General features: G+C 37.7%; 1 protein-coding gene across 3 annotated transcripts; it reads right to left on the bottom strand.

The window, feature by feature from the left end:
• Positions 1-818: 818 nt before the first annotated feature.
• fubp3 (far upstream element (FUSE) binding protein 3) lies at positions 819-17,998 on the bottom strand. 3 transcript variants are annotated; one of them, XM_020925204.2, is made up of 19 exons: positions 17,869-17,974; positions 15,821-15,932; positions 11,605-11,635; positions 11,128-11,177; positions 10,968-11,039; positions 10,327-10,384; positions 9,957-10,119; positions 8,592-8,690; positions 7,699-7,803; positions 7,511-7,613; positions 7,341-7,441; positions 6,949-7,078; positions 3,901-4,061; positions 3,582-3,655; positions 3,426-3,502; positions 3,244-3,300; positions 2,879-2,923; positions 2,239-2,363; positions 819-2,136 (listed from the first exon to the last, which is right to left on the bottom strand). In XM_020925204.2, exons 1-19 carry the CDS (start codon positions 17,947-17,949, stop codon positions 2,128-2,130), a joined length of 1,653 nt encoding a protein of 550 aa, XP_020780863.1. In that variant the 5' UTR covers positions 17,950-17,974; the 3' UTR covers positions 819-2,127. The 3 variants fall into 3 exon arrangements, with proteins under 3 accessions (XP_020780863.1, XP_055009502.1, XP_055009503.1); XM_055153527.1 differs by having other exon boundaries at positions 7,341-7,613; positions 17,869-17,998; XM_055153528.1 differs by having other exon boundaries at positions 3,441-3,502; positions 7,341-7,613; positions 17,869-17,987.
• Positions 17,999-18,600: the final 602 nt, after the last annotated feature.

Below are 18,600 nucleotides of genomic sequence, written 5' to 3'. Positions count from 1 at the left end.
CACTCCAGAGGGTCATTAAAAACAGATTAATGGAGGTGCCACGGTGCGCCAAAAGGGCGAGCGGCGTATTTTAAAGGTGAGGACAGCTCCTGCGCATCTGCAGCTCTGCGGCTGAACAGACTCCGCAGGAAAACACCTGTCAGTCCCAAGTGGGAACAGGGATAACGGAAAGCGTGCGATATTTATTTTCATTTCACGCATCTTGTTCGCTCTTAACCAAACACTTTCCGTAGGTTTACAAAACTTGTTTTATAAACTAAAGAGATTATAGCCTAAAATTTAGGATAGTCTAGACCATTTTGCCAATTATTCAAAAACAGGTTTTCTGATTTTCATAAAGCTGGTATAGACCGAGTAAAAATGGCAAAAGGCCCGAGTGTCCACAATTGAGGACAGGTCAAAAATGAAAATCAAAAGGATGAATTTGAAAACAGCTGCACACCGCCAGTAAGGCCAGGTCCACTGTGGAAATGGACTCCCGACAGAGAGGAGAGATGTGCAGTGACAAAGCACACAGGCTCTGTCCGGAGGGGGTGAACACGCATGCGACATACTCATAGTGGACTGAGGGGTGCTGCTCCAAAAAAAAAAAAAAAAAAAGGATTCGACAAATGACAGGTTTGCAAAATGAAAAATGCAGTTCCACATTCAACTCCATTGTCACTAAACAATTTAACAGTTTTCAGGCATTTTCAGTACAACCAATCCATACAGATGTCAAGGGGAAGATTCCAATCACCTCAAGTTAAAAAGTGTCATATCATACGCCTATAAAAGATTCACCTAAACATTGTTCACACAACATAAGTACACAGATGTAGTAGTAGTCAGATGTTTTAATACATGGTTCAGATAACAAAAAAAAAAAAAAAAAAAACTCAAAAAAAACCAAAACACCATGATTACACAATTAGAAATTAATATCCCTTTTTCAATCAAATAAAACTACCATTAATACCATAATCACATTTCCATAATGTTGTATTCATCTCATTTATATTAGATCACATGAAAATAATACAATTAAAAAGTATGAATGGACTAAGTCCAGAATCTTAGAGCCCACGACCAGATAGGGTAGGGTAATTTAAACCAACAGGTACCAAATAAGACAGCTTTGATAATACTTAAAACATAAAATACTATAATTAACCACACATACATTTCCACAGGCTTAGCAGTCTTGAATAGTTAAAATACATAGAATACACAAAATCAACCAGTTATTTTCTTCATAAAGATGCAACATCAAATTTCAAGACATTCACAATCTTTGAACATTTTCAGTATGAAAAACAGAAAGGGACCATTCCCTGTAAATATGATTACAGGAAAGTACTGAAACATATACATTTTAAATTAACAGTCAAATATGAGCATATATACAGTTTTACAAAGGTAATAAAGGCAACAAAGCTATATGCAACATTCCCATTAATCCTGTATCAGATCAATGCAATAAATTATCAATGACATTTTCATTTGAAAAAAAAAAAAAAGTTAAAACTACAAGTTAAAACTTTGTCAAAGTATTAGGAAAACATCTTTGTTTCAAAAGTGAAATAAGATATTGCACCTTGTTTTTAAACGAGACAACAATAAAATGACAATGAAAAACAGCTAACAATGCACAAGAATTAAATTAAAATAACTGTCACGGATTGAATCCTTAGCTTAAACCTTGTAACAAAAAATACATTTCTGTAACAGTGTTGGCTCACTGAATTATGAAGGAAAACTTGCACATTTCAACATTTAATGACATACAACATTATTCAAGACTGCTAAGCAAATTATCATAGTTTCATTGTATTTCAAGAAAACTAGATTATATTGCCTTTTGAAATGTTACAACAGTTGGATTGGTTTTGGCAGTACAATCTGTGTCAGACATGAAAACAAACCAAATACCTCAAGTCCAAAAGGGATCCTTAATACAATCTATTCAAAATAACAGTGTACAGAAGCATTTAGTAACAAACAAAAGTTCCTGATTAATTTAGAAATATTACTTTATTATTCTACAGCTAGTGTTGCTCACTAAGATCAGATCTTCAAGGCGCTGCAAATCTAAAACCCTTACAAAACGGGTTGCCTCCATTCTGTGTCTTTCAAGTCCTTAATTTCTTAATGATCCTGTGTATATTTACAAGAAATGGCCAAGTGTTAAGTCAACATTTGTTGAAATATGAAAGCTTAAATATAGTTTTATGTTCAAAGGTTGTCTGTATGTCTGACCTGTATGCCTGGAGCCGTGGTCTGCTGTGCACCCTGATTAAAGAAGGCCATCGGTTGTCTGTAAAAATCCACCCAGGAATTGTAGTCAGTTGAAGTTTGTTGAGATGAAGGGCCAGATGTCTGTCCTAAAGAAAAGGTAACAATTAGTTTTGATTAGTTTTATAGTTATTAATTATCATTTTGTTTGGCGAGATAGTATCTTTATATAGTATTTATAAGCAAAGGCTGGCTTCATGTCCCATTTACAAAATGTATTTGTGGTAGTTTGTGAAGAAAAGTTGAAGATCTGCCAAAGTTCTAAACAATACATAATGCAGGGACAATTTATATGAAAAAAACTTTTTTCTAACACTTTCAGTATTCATTTAACATATTTGTTTAACTTTATGGTTGACTATTTTTGGTTTATAGTTTTACTTTACTTTATACAGACTGAAGTAATTCTAAAACTTACCTGGCAAAGTAATAAAAAAAAAAAAAAAAAAAAAAAGATCTCCATATTAGTGAAAGTAGTCGTTGACCTGTCATATGCACTTTAAATCTCAAGACTTAAGTACATCCCATTAGAATATTGTAATCTATATTTAACAAAAGTAGTTTTAAAGTGACCAGAAGAGATTCAAAAATAAAGAACACTCACCCCAAGCTTTGTATTCAGGACTACTTTGAGCTTGTGTTTGTTGTCCTGCAAAAAAAGCATCAATCATTACTACAAACATTGAAAACCAATTGAAAACAGATTAAAAAAATATTGAAAGTAAATGGAAGTTTTTATTTAATGTGACCTTTAACTTAGATCAAAATTCACTTGCAAAAATCAGTGTCAATGTTTAGATAATTTACTTTCTATAGTCCACACGTCCCATTCATCAGGTGTGAAAGAAGCTGTCAGATTAATTCATGACATAAATAATTATTGCCTTGCTTTATCCGATACAAAACAATGCATATATCACCATGTTAATGAGAACCAAATGTTTCTCTAATTCTCTAAATGACACTTGCCGAGCTTTTTATAATACTGCTCCCAGTCCATCTGGCCTGTCTGGGATCCATTGTGACCTGAAACCAGATGCAACACCAGTGTTAATGGAGCTCAGTCCCTTTATTCCAGCAGCTTTCTTAGTGTATCCAGGAGTTTTCAATGCGTCTTCTAATCTACAAAACACAGGACTATATTCACTCACTGTGGTCCTGCTGACCTTGAGGCTGCCATATCTGAAATGAAGTGCCCCATCTTCCAGTCATGTAGCTCTGAGGCCCACTATGCACAACAGAAAACAAGCATTTTAGTCAACAAGAACTTGATGATAGGGGTCAGTGATTTTAAGGATGAATCTTACTGTTGTGGTGGAGTGGATGGTCCTTGGCTGTAGGGGCTCACACTGAAGTTGCCGTTACCCCCTATCCCAGGGCCCTAAAGCAAAAGGACGAAGACACAATTCAGAGACCACACTTGTGTTTAAAGGGAGCCAACAGGCAATGTCAAAGGGCAGGGCCAGGCACTGATGCACTCCATTAAGTCCATTTGATGGATTCTTCACGTTTAACCTCTGCTGACATCCTGCTGGCCAACAGCTCCACAGCAGCCCAGCAGCCAGCGTCACTGACATGTGCTCATGAATATATGACCAGACAATAGTGTATGAACAGACCACCTACCCCAATTCTCTCATCGATCAGCTGACGAGCCTTCTCCAGTTGCTGAGGGGTCCCACGAATAGAGAAGATGCGCATGTTGGGGTCGGTGTTTGGTGGTGGGTTGCGTTGCAGTTCTACAAAAGCTCTTGACTGCTCTTTGATGTTTTTGATGGTCTCACCACCTATAATAGTGACAATTACTTCTAGTAACTTGCACAACTCTTGCTTGGTTCAATTTGCAAAAAATCTCACTGTTAAATGTGTTTGGGGTTCTTTTTTTCATCTAGCCTGACAATGTAATAATTACACTTAATGAGAGAAAGATTATGTGTGGAACAAAATATTAATGATAAGTTTGTCTTTGCCATCTAACTTATCATTTAAGTGCTTGGTAGAAATGATAGTGCTACATTCAGAAGGCACTGGCATGTGTCTCACCACTTATCTACCATTCTCTGGTAACATCCATGAAAATCGGGAAACAAAAGAGGACATATTCCACACACACCCCGCCCTGAAACCCAGATGCCAGCTTCCTGACGTATGGAAAGCAATTACACCAGCAGGGGGAAATGAAACAGAGCTAGTGGGAGAAAGGGCCAAAATTGAAGCGTATCCTCCTTCTGGGATATCGTTTGTCTCCTTTAGCCTTTTCATTCTTGACTCAGTGTTGTCTTGTGATGTGCAGAGGGAGTGACGAGAGGGCACCTCACCCCCAATGCCCATGTGAAGGAGAAAGGCAGAGGGTGCTTAACCGGGGGACATCGGGGCTGTCCCAACATCAATTACACATTTGTTCACTTGTGGGTGACACTTAGATGACCTCAACTGACCCCTCACTGAAAACGCTCATCAAAACCCGCTCCTCCTCCCCAAGACTATAGCCTGCTACCAACAGACTGTGCACAGGCCATTAACCTATTGTCAACCAAATGAAACTTCTGCCTTAATGAAGCCATTATGAGCTCTTCTAGTCAGACAGCAGAGAGCAATGAAGACCCCGACTATTCATTTCATGGACTAGCCTGTAGTGTGGACAGATAATACAGGCTGTATTAATGAGACTGGTTTAGTGAGCTGGAGAAAAGAGGCATACAAGAGTGCAACTGGTGACTGTATTCACTGCAGTCCCACAGGACTACTTGGCATTTGGAAGGAGAACATTTGTATTGTTTTAATGTCATTATAATAAAATGATAAATGAACCGATTTAAAATATACTAATATGAACATGGTTTACAACTGCAAGATGTTATTCAAGATAAACAAAGTACACCAGAGTCACTTTGCTGGTATGGGGGAAAACAATGCATGCGTCATGCGCGTGTATATATATATGTACGTATGTGTGTCTATGTATATATGTGTATGTGTGTGTGTGTGTGTGTGTGTGTGTGTGTGTGTGTGTGTGTGTGTGTGTGTGTGTGTGTGTATGTATGTATATATATATATATATATATATATATATATATATATATATGTATGTGTATATGTGTGTGTATGTATATGTGTGTGTATGTGTGTATATATATATATATATATATATATATATATATATATATATATATATATATATATATATATATACACACACACACACACACACACACACATACATATATATATATATATATATATATATATATATATATATATATATATATATATATATATATATATTATATATATATATTATATAATATATATATACACACACAGAATATTTCATGGAGTTGAAAAAGGGGCACAATCCTGCTGAAGTCTTAGTTTGTTCTCAGATTAAAAAAAGATAATCTGATATGTTTAAGTACAGAGTAGTTAAATTAACTGTGCATAATAAGTCTCCTTTAAAAAATATTTTAACCATCCATTAATCAAAATCTTAAAAATTGAAGCAGTGCAGCATAGGCATGCTGTAACTGCAGGCTGAAATCGCAAAACTACCACAGCAGTAAAATCGGTCAGAAAGTTGGGTGGCTGCTGCATTCGGCACACCAGCTGGTTTAAAAAAATCCAACTAACACTAGCACCCATCAAACAAAAGTTATGATTGGAGGTAAAAGCTAGAGTGATAAAATTATAGCTCTTCCATGCTAGGCAAAGAGTTTTGGATTTGAACACTTTAGTGTCACATTTGGGGAAAGACAATGTTTTATGAAACCATTGAGATAGGAGTTTAAAAGCTTTTGTCTCATAAAATGACAACTGAAACCAAGTACATTAAGTTTAAAGATTGCAAAATGTGTCTAATCTACAAGTTTTCATTTGCATTCACTGCAATGAAGTCGAAGCAGGTTTGTGGGTGGCTTGCTCCATCATGTATAGCTGAGGTCAAAATGGAGGGGCACTGGGCTACATATGGCATCGTAAAGATATTAATCACCACGCTCTTTAAGGGGTTTCTGACAGCACCCAGACCCACCGCCATCTTCACCATATTGGCTCACTTCATATGCTAATGCAGAGAGAGGGGGACGCAACGCCCAGGTTTATTTGTTTCCCTTGCCGCACTACATGCACAATAGCCACTTGACATTTCTATTGCCATGTTTTTATCTTAGGTAAAGAGGCCCCCTGTGACCCCGCCCACTACCGCATGCACTCAAACAACAGCCATGAAGCAACACACACACACAGAGAGTCGCGTCTCCTTCCAATGCAATGGTCAATGACTTTTAAATAGCTGGCAATAGAGTGGGCATGAATAGCCAATAAGCTAATTCCTTCTATTCATTTCCTCGCTGCACTCTATTGGGCTGAAAGACCCTCATTAGATGCCAGGCAGCCTTCCACATGATTGAGAGCTGTTATTATGCACCTTTAACAATTAATGTCACATTACACGCATTATCCCCATCATTAAGCCCTTAGTGAAGCCAATGAATGCCACTTGTGCTGTATACATGAGGCCTGGAGGGAGAATAGAGGGTGGTCACTCACCCCCCTACACTTCTCATCAGATTCACGCAGAGACTTAGCAAACAGGGTGCACATTTTGAAAGGACAAGGCAGTCAGTTGATTTGGAAATGTTAATGTAACAAGTATCAATTGAGGAAAAAAAAAATTACCTTTCCCGATGACCAGGCCACACTTGTCAGCAGGTACTGCATAAGTCACTTCCTGCAAACCACCAAGCCCTCCAACATTACAGTCCGCTCGACCACGGCGTCCAGTCATTCCTCCAAACCCATCCCTCTCCTAAAGCAGAAATACCTTTATTATTATTTGTGAAATATTTATTGCAAATATTTGTCCATTCGTGTAAGAAATACTCCACTTCGTGTTTTGAAAATGTGTGATGAGTGGTGTTCAGATGGGTGAGGAGATTAGTATAACACATGTTATATAAGAAGTTATAGCTGCACAATGGACAAACACTAAGTGTAATCATCTGTATTTGCTGTATTTTAAGGATAATCTTACTTTGGGTAAGATAAAAAGAACCTTTATTATAAAGTACCTGAGCTGTTTGAACCAGTTCATTAATGAGGTGCACTGCATGGTGGCAGTTCTCAGGCTGACCCATCACCTGAGCAACTCGTTCAGGACTTATTCCATCATCTACACAACACAAAAAATGATTTGGTACCAGTTTAATGCATTGCAAATTAAAAGCAAAGGTACTCTGACCTTGTTTAAACTGAATCCGTACACCAGCATCATTCTGGATCTTCTTGATCATTTCTCCATTCCTACCAATAATGATACCAACTGCAAACCTGGGAACAGCCATCTATCACAAAAAGTAAAAACAAAAAACATTACTTAAATATAAAATACATTAAAGTAATGAAAAATGTAAGTAAGCAGTATCTTACATCGAGGGTGGTGCCACCAATTTTGTATCCATTGTCTCCTCTGCCTGATCTGAACTCTGCTTGGTCTTTGTCTCGGATTAGTTTTGCAACAAGTTCACGAGCTTGCTGTAAAACAAGATTACTTCACATAGTGATGGACTTAAAGTATGCAAGTGCCAAAATGTTTCAAATGTACACCATGTAGAATAGTGTCATAACAATACTTCATTTTCACACACAAAGGATTGATGCTAGATACTCAATACTTTAAGGCAGTAGAATAAACAAAGTATTAGCATGTAGTTTTGTAGTAACTATGATATAGATCAAGACTATTCCAAAACTATTCAGGAACAATTCAGGTCCATTTTGTCTTAGCTGTTAAGCTCAAAAGGTAATTATAGCCATTTTTACCTCATTATTTTGCACCCAATACAATGCAGGTTACATATTTTCAGGCTGTGAACCATTTAAAGACCGAAAAGCTTAGGAAATGAAACGAAAACAAAAAAAAAAAAACAAAAAACCCTACTACAATCCGATACATTTTATGCTCCTGAAAGAGTAAAAACAAGTTCCTATGAACATAGAATAGTCAAAGTTCAACTATAAGGCAAAACTCCATTAGGGCCCTTTAAGCATTGTCCATTATGGTAAAAATACAGGACATTTTATCCATCTGCCACTACACTGTGCATTTAAAATTCAGATAAATGTGCACTTGAGTCAATATCTTGATCAGATATTGATACTATCATATTGGATGATTTCCAAATGCTCAGTACAGCCTTGTGTTCCATGTGCGTGCAGACGGGGAAGGGGGTGTGGTGATGCTGTCCACAATAACAAGCTATTCATGACACAGAATATGATTTTCATCTAATCCTCCAGCATAAAGTGTGATGTTCACTTACTTGGACTTTGAGAGGATCTCCAGTGATTCTTAGGGGCTTGTCTGCACCAGTGGGCATGGGGTCATCCTGAATCATCATCATCTGCACTCCTGTTCTTTCCTACAGGTGTGAGAGCAGAACAAAAATAATATCACATGATTACTACAAGTCACATAAAAATGCTGCATTGACTTGGGTAGTTTGAAAACAGTATAAGAGCAATTATATGATAAAGTTTTACAATATATAACCACAACTCAAACAACTACAACATTACAATAATCCAAGTTTAATGCCACAATGTGGAGCAGTCTAGGCAAAGCAATTAAGATTTCCACAGACCCATGGGAAACGATCACTACATTTACATGCGCAGATTAGTCAAGATTCTTCATCCAATTATAATGTTTTCTGCAAAGAATAACTTTCACTTTTCTCAGTCGATATGAGGTGAAGATAAAATCTTGAGTAGCCAGTAGCAGGGCTTTCCCTGCATGCATGTAAATGTAGTGACTCAACACAACTGCAACAAACCAGACCGCTTCTAAATGTTGTGAAATTAATCAGTGAAAGAGTCTGATAAACTTTTAAAGGGGGCAGGTCAGTTCTCTGCTACTGCTCAAAGTACAAGTAAAAACAAATAAATTGTATTTTGTGACATTCTGCTTTTAAACATGTGAATATACCTCCTCTCGGTCCATACTCAAATACAAACTATTATCAACATAGCATATGTATTCTGGAGAGGGACCATTTCCAGGGACCTTTGCAACACTGCAAACACTTACTACTTCCAATTAAAAGATCATGCATTTTTGACAGTTCACCAAATACAACCCAAATGCTGTAATAAGCCACACAAAAATACTAGCCTTTAGCTGAAAAGGTTGACCAAAACTAGATTTTTTATTTTCATGTGATATAATACTTAAAAAAATATATTAATGATCACCAATTAGATCACCAAGTTACACTTTATTATACTGAAAACGCTATATTTGCCGTCATAAATGCTAAAACGTTTTAGTTTCTTTTTTGATGTTCTGCCTCCCTCCTTCCTCACTCACAACTTGAGGGTTTGAATAATGCTGGGAGAAATCACAAGATCATAATTTGCAATGTGGAAATGTTAAAACATGGTAGAAAACTACAAAAATCAGATTTTGCCTAATTCCCCTCTTTAAAAATCACCACATTCTACCTTTGCACAGGGAAATGTACAAAGCATAAGTGGTCAGAGTGACACACTTCACATTTCAGAATGACAAAAAACAAAAAAACAAAAAACAAAACAAAAAACACACACAAAAAAGTGCTATTTGATAAGAGTGTCTAAGTCTAAGTTAAGAGTCTAAGTTAAGAGTGCAGTGTGGCCTATAAGCAGACCTGAAGTTGTTTGATGGTTTCTCCTCCCTTGCCGATGACCAGCCCCACTTTGTTGGCAGGGATAAGGATCTGTTGGATGGCACTGTTGCCGTCCATCTCATTGTGGAAGCCTGGCCCATACCGACACTGCTCCACAATCACATTCAAGAGTCTCTTGGCCTGTCTGGAGGGGGGTGAGGAGTGAGTTTGGTTGAGTGGACCAAAACAGGTTTTATAAAAATTACAACTCCTTCATAGAACAAAATGGCTCTAGAATAGTGGTGTGCAGGTGATTCAATGACAAAAAAAAATCTATACCTTCAAACAACAGGGTACACATTTGTAATGTCATCAATGTGGATTCTTGATACCATAGTCAAAATGGACTTACTCAATATTTTCTGGGCTACCAGTAAGTGTGCAGGGTCTATCCAACATCCCTCCACTGTCTGTAAAATATGAATATGTAAACATACACACACTTTGTCAGTCTCATTCATAGCATAATACAACTAGGTTACATGACGATTTACACCAGGGATGAGTACAGCGATTATGGTAGCTGGCATATGCCAGTGTTTTTCCATTTACAACGCAAATTACCAGTATAAATAATGACCAGCCATTCCGACCAGCAGAAAATAGTGGATCAATAGAAGTACATATAGGTATGAAAGAGATGAGGAAGAGTTCATGGCACAGCCATATGTGCCTGGTAAAATGTGGTAGTGTTAATAAATTGAAAGTTAAGCTGAAAAGCCAATCAGGGCCTTGTTTTGCCATAACTACATGATTGTTGATTGTTGTATGTCAGACTGACAGGAATGACAGTTTTTTTTCAATTGCCCAAAAGACGACAATCCTTTATCTGCAAAAATGATGCACCACCATTAATAAAGCAAGACATGGATCGTAAAGGCTTGCTTGAAAAAATTTTACTCAACATTTTTAAAAGGAGACACTCACGAACTCTTACAATGTAGGCATTTATGTCAATTGTACTAGGATGGATTTCTTGTAATGTAAACCTACCTGATGCAATCTGAATTTTACAACCAGACTCCAACTGAATTCTTGATATTTGCTCGCCTCCTTTGCCAATAACTGAAAAGATAAAAGGAAAGATTATGAGATGTGTATTTTTAAATGGAATAAAATATTTTTTTTTTGTAATATGGATTGGGTCACTTACTGAATCCCACCATTTTATCAGGCACTTTGAAGTCTTCTGTTGTAAGAGCCCTGAGTGACATTAAGATGCAATTGGGAAAATGTGTGTATGTGTATATATATATATATATATATATATATATATATATATATATATATACACACACACACACACATATATATATATATGTGTATATATATACACACACACACACATATATATGTATACATATATATATATATGTGTGTGTGTGTATGTGTATGTATATATATACATATATACACACATATGTATACATATATATGTATACATATATACATATATATATATACACGTATACATATATACACATATATACGTATACATACATATATACATACATATACACACATATGTATACATATATGTATACATATATACATATATACACACACATATATATATACATATATATATATATTTTTTTTTTAATCTGAGAATTAAAATTAATAGTCTTACCTTGTATTTAGCATTGAACTGAACTGATTGCCTGCAATAGTGATAAATATATTAGATTTATAGTAACAACTGCCAACAGAGGAAAAGTAGTGAACAACAGATGGGGGAGCAGTGCTACTGCTTAAGGGGATGGCTATGCCAATCCTTCGTACTGGTGAGTGACCCCCAGCAGGAGGTCTTCACCAACATGGAAATCAGCCTGACAGTGAATGAGTGAGCATTTCAATCAGATGCACTCACAAGAGAAGCCCACAGCAGTTGGGTCAGTGACCGTCTATCCTGAATTGAATTTTGACAGGTAGCACTAAGCAAAGGTCCTGCAGGGTCAGTGAAGGATGTGCAGTTTTCACTTAGAACACCTGAGCTGATTTTCAATGTATTTTATGGTCATTTGAGCAGATATCACAATGTCTGATAAGAGAATGGAAGCCTGATCTGTGGATTCAGAGAAGGAGATATCAAATTAGTGCAAAACCATATTAGCTGTAGGCCAGTTTAGGCTCAAGAGACTGCCTGAATAGAGATTTTTCACTGACAAATGCTCATAGTCTAATTTTGACAGGCTAAAAATAAACCAGAAATTAGATTAGACAATAATCAAAGACTCCAAATGTCATGGGGAGTTTGTGGTCCTTTTGAAATTTAACCCAAAAAGTAAACCCAGGACCTTTTCAGCTGCTTTCATTCAAAGGGAAGCTTATGCAAATTTGAGATTGTATATAACAGCTTTTTACTTTTATTTATGAAAAACCTGTAGGGGAAAACAGTGTAGTATACCTGAAAAAATTAAAGTTATGTTAGAGATGGAACCGTAACCAGTATTAAAGTTTCCTTTAAGGCTGTAGGTCTTTTAGGCCTTTAGTAGTTCAGTGAAATAATCGGCCGATGCAGTTTTAGACGACCAAAATTTATATTAATTAACTGATAATTTTATTTAGGTTATATGGGACAACAGACAGGAGAAGTGAGTATGTTCAATAGTGAGTTAATATTGGTATGTAAAAAGTCTAATGTAACTTATGATTCACAAGCTTAATCTGTCTAAATACTGTGACATTTTTTGGCATAAATAGTTGGTTTTGCATGAACTCCTGTGCAGTTTTTTATCTTGTGAGTGCAATTTGGGTCAGATGCATAAAGCAAGCTAGAGTAATAGGTAATAGTTTTATAGAACTTCACCACTGACACGCTTTAGTCAATTAATCGATTAACCAAGTTTGCAGGGATAAAAACACTACAGTATCAGTGAATGAGACTTTTGATAGCATTGACCGAGCTTTTTCCCACCTCAGAGACATGGTGGCAAAAGCAGCAGCAGCTCTCACAGCCGTGAGTTCATGAACATATTATTTGTCATTACACACCCATCAAGCCACAAATAAAAACCACAGAATAGTTCAGAATAAATGTCTATCCTTGCATAGCTATCCTAGTACACCTTATAATTAGGCAAAATGTTCAATTATACAAACGTCATCTCTTGCTGTTTGGACAATTTACATTGAGTACACATGTATGTTAGGGTTGCGTCTAGGCATGAGATGATACAGAAATTTGGTATCAAGACCAATGTAACAACAATGATCTAGAAGAAAACATGGATAAGCAGCTTTTTTCTGCACATTCTGGTGATGAAATGGTGATTATCTTTCTTGCCAATTATCATGATTATATAAAATGTCCCATGAAGGATTATCATCTACCCTTTTATCATGATATACTATATTATTGTTTATTGTCCCATTCCTAGTTTCATCTGGTAGTTAACAGAAGCTTGATTAATCCTATTTCTTTTTAACATAAAACACATTAAGCAAATGTTTAATATGTTGCTCAAAAAAATTAAGGAACACTTTGAAAACACATCAGCACATCATCATCTCAATATTTTTATCTATCTATCTATCTATCAATCACAAAACAGAACAAAAGGAAGGCACCTTTTTTTTTTAATGGAAATCAACAACAGGTGTACTAGAGGGGCAACAACGAGACATCCAGTAAAACAGGACTGGTTTTGCATGTGGAGGTCATTTCAAGTTTCTCTATGAGGCCATTCCTTAACCCTACAGAAGCTGCACAGATTGTCCAACTTCTCAAGGATGGCACATCTGGACGTGCTGTTGCAAGGACATTATGGGTCGAATCTTGCATCCGGTTTTAGCACGAGAGCAGGTGTGGGGTGTGGAGCTCTATACAGGAGGTGTGCCGTGCCTGAATATCAGGTGGAGTGAAGCAGACTGAGGGCGTGGTGTGGCACGTTCAGTGAATCGCCAGAATCGTAAAAATAAATAGTCCACTGGAAAACATTACATGATGAATCCATTACATTCACATGTTTGTGTGTTGTCTGGGATGTTCGTGCGCAGTTCGGATGCCCTCCTGCAGCAAAGCACAGCTTTGTTTGACCTTGATCTGTACAAAAGCAGGTCATTCACATGAGGACATTTACAGCAATGGCCTAAAGTGTGTTTTCTTACTTTATCTACATGATATGGGATGGGGAGCACACGAGAAAGACACCAGTCTGCTGCGTAATGGGAGGCAGAAGAAGGGAGGAACGCAGACAAAACTAGGGTTCACCTGAGTTTGCATGCATGGGCCTACAGAGGTGTGTGAGAGGGGCTCACGTGTGCACAAAACACAAGCCTAACCAGTTCTGTGACAGAACCATCCAAAATTCTATTATCCTGGCATCTCTTCTGGTGCGTACTTATGTCGTGGGGTTGTTTTTTGTACCCATTTCCCCCTTTTTTCCCCACACCCCTCTTTGCTGTCTGATAATGAAGCAAAGATTGCAGACATTACCCATGCTGGCCGTGATTTTAAATGCCACAGCAGTCAGAGTTTGGTTCAGATTTAATCACCATATATGTACCTGTACCCTCCCCACTCCAGTCCTCAGCGACCAAGTACAGCCCAACCTGAACCTTGTTAACACTAGCGCTCGCACAAACACAAGTGGCAAGATAGGGCCCTTAATGTGTCTCCCAGCACAATCTCCAGAACATGGAGATTTGAGGAGACAGGCAGTTACTCTAGGAGAGCTGTAAAAGGCCGTAGAACTTTCTAAATCAGCAGGATCCATATCTTCTCCTTAGTACAAGAAGGAACAGGTTGAGCACTGCCCGTGTCTTTGCTGTCTCCAGTAGGCTACTGGTGTGAATGTCTCTGCCCAAACAATCAAATAGACTTCATGAGGGTGGTTTGAGGGATCCACGCCCTGTAGTGGGCCCTGTGTTCAACGCCCAGCATCATGGAGCTGGCATTTGCTAGACAACACCAGAATTCGCAAGTTCGTCACTGGTGCCTTGTGCTTTTTACAGATGAGAGCAGGTTTACCCTGAGCACCTGTGATAGACGTGAAAGAGTCTGGAGAAGACAAGGAGAATGCTCTGCTGCCTGGAACATGGTTCAGCATGAGCAGGTTGGTGGTGGGTCTGTGACGGTCTGGGAAGGCATATCCATGGAGGGATGCACAGACCTTTACCAGCTAGAATATGCCAGTCTGACTGCCATTAGGTATCAGGATGAAATCCTTGAACCCATTGTCATACCCTACGCTGGTGCAGGAGGTCCTGGGTTCCTCTTAATGCACACCAAAGCCCGGCCTCATGTGGCAAGAGTACACAGGCAGTACCTGGAGGATAAAGGGATTGATACAGTTGAATGGCCCTCACGATCACCTGACTTAAACCCAATAGAACACCTCTGGGACATTATGTTTGGGTCCATGGGAAGACATCCCATAAGACACCATCAGTCATCTCGTTAGTGCCACAACATTGTCAAACATGCCTGCAAGCACATGGGGGCCACACAAGAGATCGACAAGCATTTTGAGTTGCAGTAATTGAATTTTGGCAGAACTTACTAGCCTTCCACATCATTATTGCACTTTGATTTTCAGAGTGTCTATAAAATTAAGCCCTCTGTAGGCTGAATTTCTTATTTTCATTAAAATAGGTGGCATTCCTTTTGTTCCTAAGAGCGTGTGTAAAGGGTTCCTTTACTTTTTTTTAAGCAGTATAGATACCATTTCAGTGTAATGTGGTAGAGTTTGGAATTCGCATCTATCCCACCTCACAAAAAATACAGTGACTCAACGGATACAAAGAATTATGATCTAGTTTAAACACTGAGAACATGACAGATTGAACACATCACAAGCTGAAAGTTTAACATTGTCACAACACTAATATTTGGTGACCTTTACCTCCATTGTCTGGAGACCGTTTATGGGCTCCAAAACTATAGAGAGGGGCATCTATAACTGGACTTGAGCTGTTCAGGTTGGACATCTGGTCTCCTCCCATTTTTGCTGCCATCTGAAGAGACAAGGCAAAAAACAGAAAAAGGATCAAGAGGTGATATGCAAGACATATTGTACTGCATTATGTCAATCCTTTGTATTTCAGACTTCAACCTAGCCGAGGAAAAAACATTTACCACACAAATTCTTATATCAGTTACATATTTGAAAAGATATATTGCCAAGTACAAGTGGGCATTTACATGTTAATTTCAGACAGACTGCATTCTCCATCTTATTTTTTCATATAAAAGTATACAATTACAGAAAATTACACTAAATTGATATCTGTGCATAATAACCCCATTCACAAAAAAATAAAAATTCAGCACTTCTGTCATTAAATCTTCCATTGCCTTCAGGAGTCATTATCTACTTTGGTGCTCAGTTCTACAAGTATTGAAATATGAACAAAGAAAGAGAAACTCAATTTAGGCAATTCCACTATGTCTTAATTACATTTTTTAAAAAGAACTTCAAAACATGGAAAGTGTTTGCTTTTATGTGAAAAAGACCATTTCCAAACATATAATTTCCATTCTGCACTGAGAAGGCTCACCTCTGAGACTCCCCAGCCTCCAAGTGCTTTGAGCAATATCTGCTATACAGTGAATGGAGTTTTATAAACTGTAGTGTAAATAAAATAGCTATGGCATGAGCTGGTGCAGGCACAGCAAATACCAGGTACAGGTGCTCTTGTATATAGCAGTGATTTTATATTTTATTATTTAGTTTTCTATTTTATTTTGACCTGTACATATACTTTTATACAATTATGTCTTATTTCACACCTGTCTCTTGCCATCTTTTTTGCTACTTATTTTAGAATGTATTATTACCATTTATATTTTTTACTCTTTCTTGTTATATTATATTGTGATGTGTGAGCTACTGTATCCAAATAATTTCCCTTGTGGAACAATAAGGTTTTTCTAAATCTAAGCCCACAGCTGGTGTACAGGTGCTTATCAATGGAATTAACAGTTTATGTTATGTTACATTAAGACACTTTAGTGTTCATTCTACACCTTCAGAACAGGTTTTCAGTAAAGTCCAGTGTCTAAGTAACCTGCATAGTCAAGTAGTCAAGTCAAGGGGTACTGAGGTCAACAATTGTCTAAGGAGGTGCTCCACCCACTAAAGCTAAGACACACTATAGTCCACACAACTAAATCATACACTGGTCACAATAATATAAAATTGTCTAAATAAGGCAAATATTGTTCCAATTAATGATGCCTCACTTAATACAACTGCGTACATAATATGATTATTTTCTAATGTGCCCTTTAGGGTGCAATGGAGTAGACAAACGCCAAGTGGAGCAGAGTTTGGGTGAAGCAGGAGGTGTTTGAACAGATGACGATATTGGCCTGACTGCCTGCTGGACCTGATACCACGCAGGCTAACGAAGAGCTAACAGTAGCTTTGGTACCTGTTGGTTGAAGTAACTCTATATAATTGTGATTACAGGCGGTTTAGTCAGAAGGAAGAGACAGCGACGACCACTCGTCTACACGCCACCGTTTCTCACCTGAGGCCTACACACAGTTTCTCATAAAGGCTTGACAAGCAGCAAACATGAACTTTTTTTGACAGCGCACTAAATGGTTAGCTGGCTAGGCTAACCACAACTTTTGTGACTTGACAACAGGTTGCAGAGTGTTGCCTTAAGTTATTACAGTCTGAAAACTTTGACACAACAAAGGGACACAGTGTTTCTTTACGAGGGGTACTTCTGATGACAGGGACTGTAAAGACATCATAGTAACAGAGACACATTTTGTGCACTGTCTAATCTGTCCCGCTCGAGTGGATGTTAGCATATTAGCACGCTGGGTACATGGGGTGTTTGGAGCAGGGGTCCAGACTGCTCGAACCATAGCCCACATGCATACATTCAGTCTATGGTCCGGAAAGCTCACACTTCGTCATCCCCAAGGAGCTTTTACCTGTCGGACCCGGCGAATTGTGTCCGCGAAGTCATCTTTCGATGCTACCGAGGCCTGTCCATGAAGCAGCTCCGCCATCATCCTCCTCCGCCTCGGCAGCAGCTGAGAGCAGGGCTGAAGGCACGCGCACTTTAAAAAATAAAAAAGACACGTGCCAGGCGAGAGCTCCGAGACTTCACAGATCTCGCGAGTGGATCTATCAACACCCCGTATGGTTTTGGTGTTCTTTTTAACACCCTCGTCCTTAAGTGGCCAAATTTTAAAGTGCGAATGCAAGCTAAAATTATTTATGGCATGTCGAAATCTCAGCTAGTGTATACTGAATACCCTGTATATTGTCAGGATATGTGGATGATTCTGGTAACCAAAGACAAAACTCCTTTTTCTCCGAGATACTATTGCTGTTGGACCTTTTACCAAATGTTTTAGTCTTACATGGAAATGTTTACCTGTGTGCCTACTCCTGAATTTAAAGTAACTATTTTCTTTATTATTGAGGTAGTTAAAAAAAAAAAAAAAAAAAAAAAAAAAAAAAAAATATATATATATATATATATATATATATATATATATATATATATATATTATATATATATATATATATATATATATATATATATATATATATTTTATTATTTTTTTTTTTTTTATGATGGGCCTCCCAATAGATCAGAGGGTAGTGTATAGTAAGTCATGTAACCATACAGATTTCCATTGTTGGCTCACCCTCCG

Source organism: Boleophthalmus pectinirostris, unplaced genomic scaffold (genome assembly GCF_026225935.1).
Source record: "Boleophthalmus pectinirostris isolate CB_2022bp ecotype Guang Dong unplaced genomic scaffold, ASM2622593v1 HiC_scaffold_18, whole genome shotgun sequence".
Taxonomy (NCBI): domain Eukaryota; kingdom Metazoa; phylum Chordata; class Actinopteri; order Gobiiformes; family Gobiidae; genus Boleophthalmus; species Boleophthalmus pectinirostris.
The sequence above is the reverse complement of the archived record's forward strand: the minus strand, read 5'-3'. Positions and strand labels throughout refer to the sequence as shown.